We start from the raw sequence: 13,781 nt of genomic DNA on the forward strand, positions 1-13,781 counted from the left end.
GTACCATTAGATCAGATCTCTGGCATCGGTACAGAGTCCCCAAGGGATTTGTTGAATAGTAAATTAGAAATAGGACACTACAAATAAAAAATGAACACATGAAGAAGAAACTTACGAACTTGTGACCTTTGTAAGTCCTCCCCATCTGCAGTAAATGAAGTGGTGAGAACTATACCTTACCCTAGCAATGGCACCGGCAAGCGGAGATGGCTGAAGAAGTGATGGGGCTTTAAAAAACAAAACAGAGACAACACGCTGTCCTTATAGATCTCGGTACATCTTAGTGCTCTATTTTGGTTTACTCTTTGGACTTGTTATTCTGCCGTGCCGTCTCCGTTGTCTATTGCTCTCTGGCTACTCGCTGTCGACACTCTCGGCCAGTTGGCCAGCCTCCAGTGACACTGCTTTTAAGTCGTTCCCAGACTTGTTCGATTTCGGTCACTATAAATGTCGGCTAGGTAATACTTTAGCTGCGTTCCATGGGCTCCAGGCTCGTACAACTCGTGTAACAGCTACAGAAGCAGCTGCACCTGCATCAGCATGTGTATCATCATCAGCAACAGCGGTTCCAACAACAGTTTCAAATTTTGTCGGATCACTTACCGTTCACGGTTGCCAACGCAGCCAGGCTGGATCACTTTCCAGGTCGTGTTTTCGCCACTTGACGATGTAGAAGAGGACTGGGACACGAATTTGCAGAGGCTGAAACAGCACTTAATCGATTTTCACGTTTCGGATGACGCTCTCCAACGATCGCTCTTGCTTTCTTGGTTTTCCCCAGGGATATTTTTCTTGCTAAGGAAGTTGACCCCTTTCTGGAATCCGGTTGCACTGACATTCTAGGAGGTGTGTTCGTTACTGTCCAATTATTATTCATAGCGAGCGATTCATGTGGCTGCTTCCTGCCTCGACTTCCACAAGCAGTTTGGTCAATCGTACCGGCCGTGGGAGACAGATTTGCAAGGGCTGAGTAAACGCTACAATTTCATTTGTACAAATCCGGCTTGCAAAACTCCATGTGCCGATTTCCTTTTCCGAGACGTTGTCGTCCAATTGGCTCCCTATCTGAATGTTCTTATTGCAGCCCTCAAACTGGACGACCCTTATTTAGACGACCTTTTGAAAATCACGCACCTTTTTGAAATCGTAGGGGCTTAAACGAACGCCCCCAGCCGTCGCCTCGGTGTCTTCTTCATTCATCGGTTTCGGACGCTTCCATGGCCTCAAAACAGCCTGTCACGTCCAGTCGACGAATGCACTGGCGTGTTCTGCCTATCTTGATTGCTTCATGAGACAATAACATGCGGACTATCCACATCGCTGGGCGCTTTGCACTCGTTGTGTATGAAAGATGGGCATCTCTGCACTGTTTGTCGTCAACCGTGGACACAATCGTATATCAGCCCCCAGATCCCTCACCGACCCGTGCATGAATTTAAGGCAGTTTTTTCTCAGGGTGATCGTTGCACCTTAAGCTGTTTACTACCCTCATGATTCCAATCCAGGGTGTCCACTACCAGATGGACAGAGGAGCTACTGTTGCTTTGATCAACCTCCAGACGTATACTAGTCTTGGTTCCCCTGACTTAATCCCGCTCTGACGTACTTTGGTCGCCTAGGGCGACAGTTCGATTCCTTCTCAACGTTTGGATTCCCTGTCACTGACGAGGTTCGGGTCGTCTCCGACATGGTTCCCTTCCACGAGCTCGACGACATTTGAACCGCCCTCGCGCCTCTGTTTGAAGTCGGTCTGGGTCGCACCATGGATTTCCAGGCCATATCTCCTTATATTTGGATGCTGTGCCCCGTTTCTGCTACGTACGACCTCTCCCTGTCTCTTTATGGGCGGCCGTTAAGCAATAATTCGATCGCCTCCACACAGCTGGGGTAACCTAGCCTGCCAAAACTAGTGCTTGGACCACACTCTCGGTGGTGGTCAAGAAACCCAATGAGTTTCTTAGGCTATGTGGAGATTTTAAATCGACGATCAATGTCAAAGCACAAGTGGAAAACTAGCTCATCTCACAATCAGGAGATCCTCCTCACGAAGCTTGTTGGAGGTGAATGTTTCTGTAAGATATACCTTGCTGATGCATGTTTTCAGAAACCCCTGGATGAGGAATCGCAACGCTGTATGGTCATCAGCACACCCTTTTGCTTATGCTAATACAGGTGCTTGCCCTTTGAAACCTCTTCCACTCCGGTGATTTTTCAGATAGCTTTGGAACAGTTAACCGTGTCCATTTCTTCTTGTTCTAAATGTCTAGACGACCTAATTCTCACGGGCACTACGCATCCTGACCACCTACACAATCTTTACTAAGTAGCATGTTGCAGGGCTCAAGGGCTGCTTCTGCCTATGGCATTGTTGCATATTGGCGTTTAAGAACAAAGACAATATGGAGTAGCCAATGACCTATGCATCAAATACACTGACACTCTCGCAAAAAACTACTCACAGATACCACTAGCTGCTAATATCTCCATTCAGCCCCACCTTCTGGAGCGGAGTGCACAAGGCCTCCAGCGTTGGGCTCTCTTCCTCAGCTGCTGCATTTATACCACGCCCACAGAACAATGCGCAAATGCAGATATCCTTTCTCATCTGCCCTTGGGGCTTGACCTGGCATTTGATGAACAGGAAATTTTCAGTTTTCACATTGGCTAGGAACAACGGAACGCCTTGGATGGGTGTCCTATTAAGGACGCTCACGTTACTGCAGACATGAGCCTTTTTTACAGTGTGTCGATTCTGAGATCTGGGCGTGCAGTCCTTTTCTGTGTTGTTCGGAGGTTCAGCCGACGGGTTCGCTAGATGAGCGCACCGAGCCTCTGTGCTACTTTTTAAACTGTCGGTAGTGAGTGGGTCCAGCTCCCAAGGAACGTAAGTGGGTCCGTTCCGTGTTGCTGTTTCTGCTTGGGCCAGCCAATCAAAGACACATGAGCACAGCTGTGACCATGCTCATCCAATGACTGTGCACACAGGAGGGCGCGTTGTAGCATGCGGAGCATCCCACACCTGAAGAGGACAGTTGACACGACTACCAGACAAGCTAAGCCCATTATTGTTTTCGAGAAATGTGCACTGAGCGGTATTGGTCGTATAAAATACCAGTGGAAATTACAGAAGAAAGTGAGAAAGTATGTTCCCATCCTAGTACCACTAAAATGGTTTCGCCCTCAAAGCTTCGTCAATGCACTTTGTGATGCTTGTTTGACTCATAGCATCTGAACTGTCACCCCGTAAGCCATTTTGATCAGTCCCATGTCCCAGGAATTTAAGAGTTGTCAAAACCTAAAAGAACAAAAGTGACCATTACATTAGGTGACTGATAAGAACTGTTCAAGTGATTTCGTCATTTCAGGAAGCTAAACAAATGTACCTTCAGGTGAAAAGAAATGGCTGTAGCTCTTCGATGGTCTCTCTTGTGCCACCGCAGTTCACCATACATATTATGGGCCACCTTCCTGCTCAGTCTGTACCTCACCGCGAAGTTGCTTTCGGGCATTTAAAAGGAGTTCATCTTATCCACACAGTACCTTACGAAATCCATGGCGCCGCATTTCGTCGAGCAGCATTGCCCACCTACGCCGCTCTTGCCCTCTTCTTAACAGTAGCACGGGTCCCATGTCCACTTCCTTGATTCTCGGCTGAAATGCATGCATAATAATATTTATGAACTTACTTTCCTCTCGGATGTGTCGCAGTGATTCCTCTGTAGAACCTAATCACTAAATCCAAAACAAAAAATCACTCAGTATTTCTAAAATAACAGGCCTCCGCGATAAAAACACAACGAACCGAACGAACGGCCTTACCGACACCTCAACACCTCCAGGTACAGCAGACGAGTAATCGTCAGCTGCACCAATCGTTAACAGGCCTCAGTAGCATACAGAATAGCAACTTCGGCTACCAAATCGAAAATGATGTCACTACCGAGGCTGACCTACGGAACCGAACGGTATGGATGATACAGAGTAGGGCTACTGCGCTCGTCTCTCCCACTGTTTGTCCGTCGTCTTCGATGTTCTCCTGCTTGACGTGGAAGTTGATACTCATCGTGTCGCCATGCCACCTACCCTGCACCCTCATGTTCAGTAACTCCTCCATCGTGGACATTGGGGTATGTCGTGGGTGAAGACCGTTGCGAGATGGCATGCCTACTGGCCAGGAATAAGCAAAGACGTGGAGGCAATGGCGCACAGCTGTTCTGCTTGTGGCCAGCACAAGGCAGCTTCACCCCAGTCTTTCGCCCTCATTCTGGGATCTAACGCCACTGCATCGATATCTTTCCCCAGTTCTGAGTTCCAGGTTCCATGACGGAAGTTCATCTTGTGTGCGAGTGAGGTAATTAAGGGACCAGCGCATGCACTGGGCGGAGAGAGTGCAGCTTCGGAGGAAGACGCCAGTGGAGCGACGTAACGTGAAGTCAGCAGACAGGACAGGGTAACGAGTGGAGAGCAGCTTGCTGTTCGGTATACGGGGAAGGAACACACGTGGATTGTCGCCGACAGTGTTGTGCCTGGGCGCTATCGAGCAAATGTGTGTGTGTGTGTGTGTGTGTGTGTGTGTGTGTGTGTGCGTGTGTGTCTGTCTGCCTGTCTGTCAATTCCTTCTTGTCCACCTACGAGTGCACCAGCATATAGGTCTGGACGAACCGTGCTCCGAATATTTGAATAGTGTGGCAACTGGTTATCAGTGGTGCGTAATGAGCCATTACACTAAATGACATTTCCGTTATTCCGTTCTTGCCCGTAGTTAAAGAGTGCTAAGATGGGATTACGAACCATTGCGGTTACAAACTATTGCGGCTTATTAGTGTTTTAGACTTATAAAATTGTTTCTTTCCCGACGTCCTTTTATTGGTGTTGTTGTTTAAGTTTTTAAGATGCAGCGCTTCTCACCAGGTCACTGAATACTGTGCTGATTTTCTCAAAGAGGGTTAATGGTAGTAGTGAGTAAACAGTTAAAATAAGTTGAACCTTTTGTGCCGTGATTCATTGTGTTTTTTGGGAGTGATAAGTGTTCACGTTTTTTTAAACCAAGAGGCTCATGGATAGCAAAATCAACTGTGCAACATTTGTTTTCGTGCGCTCAATAGTGGTACTCTTGTAATTAATATTCTCATTCAAGGACAACGGAAAGCACTAGCCATTAGTAAATGTAACTGTGCAGTAACTTTCACCGTACATTAAACGACTATCTTAACAATATGTATATATACTCCTGGAAATTGAAATAAGAACACCGTGAATTCATTGTCCCAGGAAGGGGAAACTTTATTGACACATTCCTGGGGTCAGATACATCACATGATCACACTGACAGAACCACACGCACATAGACACAGGCAACAGAGCATGCACAATGTCGGCACTAGTACAGTGTATATCCACCTTTCGCAGCAATGCAGGCTGCTATTCTCCCATGGAGACGATCGTAGAGATGCTGGATGTAGTCCTGTGGAACGGCTTGCCATGCCATTTCCACCTGGCGCCTCAGTTGGACCAGCGTTCGTGCTGGACGTGCAGACCGCGTGAGACGACGCTTCATCCAGTCCCAAACATGCTCAATGGGGGACAGATCCGGAGATCTTGCTGGCCAGGGTAGTTGACTTACACCTTCTAGAGCACGTTGGGTGGCACGGGATACATGCGGACGTGCATTGTCCTGTTGGAACAGCAAGTTCCCTTGCCGGTCTAGGAATGGTAGAACGATGGGTTCGATGACGGTTTGGATGTACCGTGCACTATTCAGTGTCCCCTCGACGATCACCAGTGGTGTACAGCCAGTGTAGGAGATCGCTCCCCACACCATGATGCCGGGTGTTGGCCCTGTGTGCCTCGGTCGTATGCAGTCCTGATTGTGGCGCTCACTTGCACGGCGCCAAACACGCATACGACCATCATTGGCACCAAGGCAGAAGCGATTCTCATCGCTGAAGACGACACGTCTCCATTCGTCCCTCCATTCACGCCTGTCGCGACACCACTGGAGGCGGGCTGCACGATGTTGGGGCGTGAGCGGAAGACGGCCTAACGGTGTGCGGGACCGTAGCCCAGCTTCGTGGAGACGAATGCGAATGGTCCTCGCCGATACCCCAGGAGCAACAGTGTCCCTAATTTGCTGGGAAGTGGCGGTGCGGTCCCCTACGGCACTGCGTAGGATCCTACGGTCTTGGCGTGCATCCGTGCGTCGCTGCGGTCCGGTCCCAGGTCTACGGGCACGTGCACCTTCCGCCGACCACTGGCGACAACATCGATGTACTGTGGAGACCTCACGCCCCACGTGTTGAGCAATTCGGCGGTACGTCCACCCGGCCTCCCGCATGCCCACTATACGCCCTCGCTCAAAGTCCGTCAACTGCACATACGGTTCACGTCCACGCTGTCGCGGCATGCTACCAGTGTTAAAGACTGCGATGGAGCTCCGCATGCCACGGCAAACTGGCTGACACTGACGGCGGCGGTGCACAAATGCTGCGCAGCTAGCGCCATTCGACGGCCAACACCGCGGTTCCTGGTGTGTCCGCTGTGCCGTGCGTGTGATCATTGCTTGTACAGCCCTCTCGTAGTGTCCGGAGCAAGTATGGTGGGTCTGACACACCGGTGTCAATGTGTTCTTTTTTCCATTTCCAGGAGTATATATATATATATATATATATATATATATATATATATATATTGCCACTCAAGGTATAGTGTGACTCACCACTCCAAATCACTCGTTTCTTGTCATTCACTGTCCAATGGCGTTTCTTTTTTCTCTACCTCGAGCGTTGATTGACATACTACAGAAATGTGCCACTTACCCAGAATTGCTTGATGATTGTACCCCATTCTTCTTAGCTCCCAGTGCACAGTCATTGTCTTAACAAGACTGGTGGTGATACTTTGGCACCCACAAATGATCTTTCTGTTGATTTCGCGTGTGTTTTTACAACCACCCACCACGATGCGAGATGGACTCTGTTCGTCAGTACCTGGGATCGGTCTGGTTTTGGTTTAGTAGTGGTCCTTCCTTTACGTTTACACTGCATATCTTGCCAGCATCCTTAAAGGAGGTTCAAAGTTGCAAAGGTTTCCACATCTAGATTGCTCTTCAATTTGATTGCAATTTATCTTTAGCAAACCCATCAAGGATATTCCTAGCGATCATCAACTTCCTCCCTTTTTCCTCTTTCTCCTCACCTTTTTCTTACAAACTCTGAATCACATCAGGCAAATATCTGTAGCCATACACTGCAAAACGTTCCAACTCTAGGTCTATGTTGTTGGCTATCTGTTCGGCCTGCTTGATGGATGCTGCGTCCATTGACTCTAGGGCACATATGAAGTGTCTGATTTTACCAAAGTTTTCGCACAAGAAAACTGCGCATTTTATCCAAGTATTCCATCTTGTGATGAAAGGAAACTGTGGAAGATGGAACCCTGTCATTTCATGATATAAAACTTGACGGCTGGGATCCTGTACCAGAATCTTCTTCAGAGTAGCCAATGAAATCATTTACCCTGCCCTAATTCTCTCTGATACTTTCGCAAACGCGATGTAGACCACGTGCAACATATGTCACATAGTTTAGGTTGAGGTACATGCTCTTCAGTTGTTCCAAAGCCGAAAGCATGTAGCATGCTTGATCAGTCACCACAAGCCTGAATTTTTCGTATTGTATGCCCCTTGTCCACAGGTTCATACATGAGTCGTTCAATGACTGCTTCATCGTGCAGCATTTGTCTAGTGGATGTGGTACATTTTAAAAAGCGTAAGTTTTACCCATTGAAAAGATAATGGAGAAAACCAACTCATTCAAAATACATATTTGCTACTTATGAGTACTTTCATCTAAAACGAATCCCACTTCATATTTGCCGACCCCCTATTTTATTGTCTCTGAAACGGTCTCATAAATTATCTGTATGCAACTTTTTCTTCGAGTGCTATCATCCATTACTGACCTTTGTATGAACTTATCAAGAAATTATTTTAATGCAGGATTGTTTACTTTTTGGATTGGAATTCTTGAGTGGACTATTTCCATAGCTAGATCCGCACTAAACTCGTTCAATGACGGTTGCTTTTCAAATCTTGAAGCGAAGGTGTGTATCCGTGCAGATTGCTTAGGTATCGACTTGCAAAGTTAAATATTCTTTAAATGTTTGTTATTCAGGGTGAGCTCTTTTATTCTGTTTCTTTGAAGCTTGTCACCGATTGTAATATTTACTTTGTACATGGCACACCGCAGAATGATGCCTACAGTTTCGATAAACTGACTCTTGAATTGTTCTGAAATTGCCCACAACTTCTCCTTATTAACCTTAGGCAAGATTTTGCAGCGAAATATCCATACTGGTAAAACACTAACACGGCCAAGACAGTAACAGGTGATCGACAGAAACCGTTAGATTCATGCCAACACTAAATTAATTTAGGTTTCAACCGTTACAGCATCATTGTTTAAATTTTATTTGAGTTCACAGCTGCAGGTCGACCACTGTTAGTGAAATTGAGTATTGTTGCTGATGTTGGCCATGGTTGTGGGGGGGGGGGGGGTAAAAATAATTGCTGATGTTTTCCATTTATTGTATTTTAATATTTGTTGACCATTGTTGACTACTCATTAAACAAAATCTTAAAATCTATTCAAGAAAAGAAAAAATCTGTCTAATCTATTATAAACGCAGATAAAAATAGCAGGAAAGGTGCTTAAGCTTGGAATAAAAGGGAAAAGGTGGAAAAGAACTCTCACAAAAAGGTGCAAGAAACTATTTTTAATTCGCTTCACTTGATATTCGCAATTGTGTACATTGACTTGTCTTTATAAAACTAGCTATATTTTTGGAAAGGTGCTGCATCTTAAAGTCCTTTTTCTTTACTCGCTACATATGTGTGTCCATATACTTTAGATCAAGGGTGTGTGGGGGGGAGGGGGGCGGGGGATTTACTTGGATTAAGTATTGCCGCGCGGGATTAGCGGAGCGGTCTAGGGCGCTGCAGTCATGGACTGTGCGGCTGGTCCTCCCTCGGGGATGGGTGTGTGTGTTTGTCCTTAGGATAATTTAGGTTAAGTAGTGTGTAACCTTAGGGACTGATGATGTTAGCAGTTAAGTCCCATAAGATTTCACACACGCCTGAACCTTTTTTTTATTATTAAGTATTGTGACATAAGAAAATCTACATCTGAATCTGTATGTTTACTGTGTATACCATTGCGAAGTGCGGGCACAGGAAGGTACCCGATCTAGGATATCCTGAAGTAGGATTTCTTTCAGTTCCAATCGTGTATGGAGCGCGGAAAAAAATGACTGATTAAAGACATCTGTGCATCCTGTAATAATTCTAATTTCAATTTGAACAGTTCTCGGGTATCCGACCGGGTAGCGTCATAATTTCTCCACATTATTTCGGCAGACGTACACGTTGCCATCTTCAGGTGGTTCCTGACGAATGTTGTCCTGTTCCTCTCGGCGCCCTATATATACTAGCCGTTACCCCCTCCACCGTTCCTCTCCTGGTGTCTTCGGTGCGGCCGGCGCGGTGGCTACTGCAGGTGGTGGGGGAAGCGGCGCCTGGGTCTGAACTGGGGTCTGCAGTCTCCCTGCTGCCGCCGTCGGGGGCGGTCCTCGATCTCTGGGACCGCATCTTTCTCTCCAGGCTGAGTGCAGGGTTCCAAGCCTGACTAAGTTGAAGGCTCCGAGAGGAACAGCACAGCATTCGTCAGGAAACACCTGAAAATGGGAGCGTGTACGTCTGCCGAAATGTTGTGGAGAAATTACGACGCTACCCGGTCGGATACCCGAGAACTGTTCAAATTGGAAATACTCCGGGAAAACTTGAGATCGCAATTCTAATTTCGTCTTCACGATTTCTACTGGAACGATACGTTGGAGGTTGAAAGATAACTCTAGATGCTATATTCCATACTTATTCAAGAAACTTTCTAACTAAGCATTCGTGAGATAATTTGCTCCTTTCTTCAAGAATATGCCATTACAAGTTTTTCAAAATTTCCATCACCCTCTCTCATGAGTTAAACAGATCTCCTACTTCCCGTGCCGCTCTTCTTTGAAGACGTTCTGTGCCCCCTGTTAGCCGTACTTGGTATGAGCCCCACAAACTTCAGTAACATTCTAAGATGGGACGCACATTTGATTTGTAAGCAATTTCCTTTGTAGACTGACTGCATTTTATCCGTATCTCACCAATGAATTCTACAGGCCTGAACTATGACTGTGTGAAAATCTCATTTCATATCCCCCATGACAATTTCAGAAAAAGTGAATGACTTATTTAAGAGAAAGAGCTTCACAAACTGAGCAAGTTAATAAAGCTTTAGTCCACTTCTGTCCACTATACAAGCAGTTATTCGGCTTGGCACTGACTGATGCATTTTCTGGCAGACCTCCTTCAGGATATTGTGCCAAATTCTTTCGAATTGAGGCATTAAATTGTCAAAAGCCCGAACTGCTTGGAGAGCCCTGACCATAATGCTCCAAATGGTCTTAGTTGGGGAGAGATGCGGCGACCTTGCTGACCAAGATAGGACTTGGCAAGCACGAAAACATGCAGCACAAACTCTCGCGGGCAGACATTATCTTGCTGAAATATAAGCCTAGGATGGCTTGCCATGAAGGGCAACAAAACGGGGAGTAGAATACCATCAATGTACCGCTGTGCTGTAATGGTGCCACATGACAACCAAAATGGCCCTGCTATGAAATGAAATGACAGCCCAGACTATCTATACTGGTTGTCGGGCCGTGAGGCAAACGACAGCTAGATTGATATTCCACCACTACCTGGGAGTCTCCAGACATGTCTTCGGACTGGAATCTTATTGACTGGAGTAGAAATTGTCTTCAATATTGAGTCCTACTTCTAACTGAGCCCCCATAACCAGCGAAGATGTGTCTGGAGACTTCCTAGGCAGCGATAGGATAGCAACCTGTCGCCCGACATACGACCCAACAATCGTGAGTGATGGCCTGGGGTGTTTTTTCGTTTCATAGCAGGATCCGTTTGGTTGTCATCTGCGACACCCTTACAGCACAGTGATACTTCGACGATATTCTACAAGCCATCTTGGGCTTACATTTCAACAAGATAATGACCACCCGAACACGGCGAAAGTTACTACTGCTCGTCTTCGTGCATACCAAACCCTACATCAACGTTACTTCCACTAATGTTGACAACTCTACATCCAAGGTAACACGCTGCGTCTTCCCCACCAAAAAATCCCCAGCCTGATCGCAAGTTTTATTTGATAACCCATATAACCGCACTGTTGTTAATAATCGTTGCTGTCAAACGCTTTCCGGAACTCAAGATGTACTCCGCCACATGACTGCTTATCCGTGACTTTCAGGATATCACGTGAGAAAAGCGCAAGTTGGGTTTAGCTGCATCGATGTTTTCGTAATCACTGCTACTCGTTCTGTTCGAAATACTTCTTTATGTCTGAGCTCAGAATATGCTCCAGGATTCTACGACTGATGGACCTCACTGAGATAGGACAGTATCTTTGGGGATCACCTCTGTTACTCTCTTAGTAGACAGATGTGGCCTGTGTGTGAGTGTGGTTTTCTTTCAGTCACTGTTCAGATTTTTGTTCGGTGATGCTGTATTATAACCTATCACCCCTCACCAACACAGTTAGACCGCAATAGACCGGTGATGCTGTATTGTAACCTATCACCCCGGACTACAAGTCCAGTAAAAAAAAAAAAAAAAAAAAAGCACTGTTATGGTGTTGTTTAATAGTACTTGAGTAGTGTTGCATAGAAACCACGTGTCAGACAAATGTAATGGCATTCTTCAAAATCGAGTGTTACAACATTTAGATTTACAGGGAACTGACCCTCTTTATTTCGAAATTTGTTAATGAAAGTGCCTTCTACCCAGTTGCTGCTTTTAAGTAAACGTCGTGAGCACTTCCCCACGATCCTCAGTATATCTTTAGCAGACATAATTTGCTCTGATTTCCTACTGAAAGTACAATAAGAAATTTCATCAAAGGTGTCAGAAACTTATTTCAGAACATATAGACAACTCAGATGTCAACTGTTCTATAATAAACGTTGCATACGACTTTCCACATGAAGCAGGTAGCTCCCTCAACTGTCCTCTCAACGATTCGATTTCTGGTAATAAAAATAACAATCTATACAGGAAGGAATTAAACAAAGTTTAACGGATCTTAGCAATCAAATTATTGATAATGAACTATGAACGATGTTGTTGACAGAGATAATAAACGATCCTGCTCTCTTCCAGTCAGCAGCATGAACAGTTGAATGATAAAGAGTCCTTTGTATATGTTTCCGATAGTAAGGTATAGGACAAGCAATGACAAGATGAAAGTTATTGCTTTGATTGTTACACTTTCAACAGCAATCTCAGGTTAGTAGCAACACTGCACGTGTTTATTTCGATGGTATGAGAAAAATAATCCATTGTACTTCCACTGCTTGTTGTAGCAATATTAGAAAATAAGGATAGAATTTATGTATGTCGGTGTCGCCCATTCAGGCACCGCAGTACAACAAACCGAGAAAAAAAGAGCATCTCTTGCATATATCTTTAATGCACTGTAGCACTGAAACTGCATATTTGCGAAATAAGCAAGCATAACTACAAAATCCGCCAAATACAATGTGAAAGCTTCAGCAACTATGAAGTCGAGATTGCGCTGTACGATATGCTTTTGTTGCACAACCTAGACCATGACACGTGATCTCCCCCCAGAATTTACGGCACTTATCAAGTTTAGGGGGACAAAGTTTTCGACATTATTTTTTCTCACTTTTTGATCTCGAAGATATTATTTATTTCCTTCCCCAATAAAAAATTTTTAATATATCGAGAGAAAAAAATTTTTTAATGAAAAATTTTTTCCTCGTTTTTTGACCGCACCACGAATATGTTATTTTTTTCTCACTGTTTGATCAGTTACACTATGTCGATCTCGAAGATGTTTTTATTTCCATCCCCGATAAATGAAACCTTTGTGTGTGTTCTTTTTCTATGTGTTTTCGTCTTTGTGATACGTATGCAACGTTTCTATATCCGCCATATTGGAATTGTCGTTTCCGCTATATTTGTGACGTCATGGGTCAAAGCCGACGGGTTAGATCGGACGCTTCCGTATTTCCAACGTTTCTATATCCGCCATATTGGAATTGTCGTTTCCGCTATATTTGTGACGTCATGGGTCAAAGCCGACGGGTTAGATCGGACGCTTCCGTATTTCCCTTTTTCTATGTGTTTTCATCTTTGTGATACGTATGCAACGTTTCTATATCCGCCATATTGGAATTGTCGTTTCCGCTATATTTGTGACGTCATGGGTCAAAGCCGACGGGTTAGATCGGACGCTTCCGTATTTCCGGCAAATTACATGGATCTTCAGTTACTACAGTAGTACACTCTCGACAGCAGTTTGGATGCTGCAGCAGGCATTCTCCTCTCCTTGTTTTTTCTTGGCTTTTCTTCTTTTTTGCAACAACACAAACACTTTTTATCACGTATTTTACACAGGCGCACTGCGTTATCCGCCATGACGGACTGCACTCATTCCAGTAAAATGTGTATTTAACTGAACTATTAATGTGTCTAGTGCATTTCTGAAAATAGTAACGTTAAATCCAGGGAGTATCAAAACGAATCATTCTACTTGGCACGTCTATATTACTGAAATTAATAAAGATATACAACGAATTTTGTGTTTTGATGAACGGGAAACTCAAGAAGTTTTTTTTTTCATACATTCTCAAAGACG

The 13,781-nt window shown here is 45.1% G+C and overlaps 1 protein-coding gene across 1 annotated transcript in view; it reads left to right on the plus strand.

The window, feature by feature from the left end:
- Positions 1 to 3,001: 3,001 nt before the first annotated feature.
- LOC126176494 (endothelial lipase-like) overlaps positions 3,002 to 13,781 on the plus strand; it is a 32,538-nt gene continuing 21,758 nt past the window's right edge. The window contains exon 1 of the mRNA XM_049923649.1: positions 3,002 to 3,141. Within this exon, the coding sequence (XP_049779606.1) occupies positions 3,002 to 3,141 (140 nt within the window). The remainder of the gene's footprint in view (positions 3,142 to 13,781) is intronic.

This window comes from Schistocerca cancellata, chromosome 3 (genome assembly GCF_023864275.1).
Source record: "Schistocerca cancellata isolate TAMUIC-IGC-003103 chromosome 3, iqSchCanc2.1, whole genome shotgun sequence".
NCBI lineage: Eukaryota > Metazoa > Arthropoda > Insecta > Orthoptera > Acrididae > Schistocerca > Schistocerca cancellata.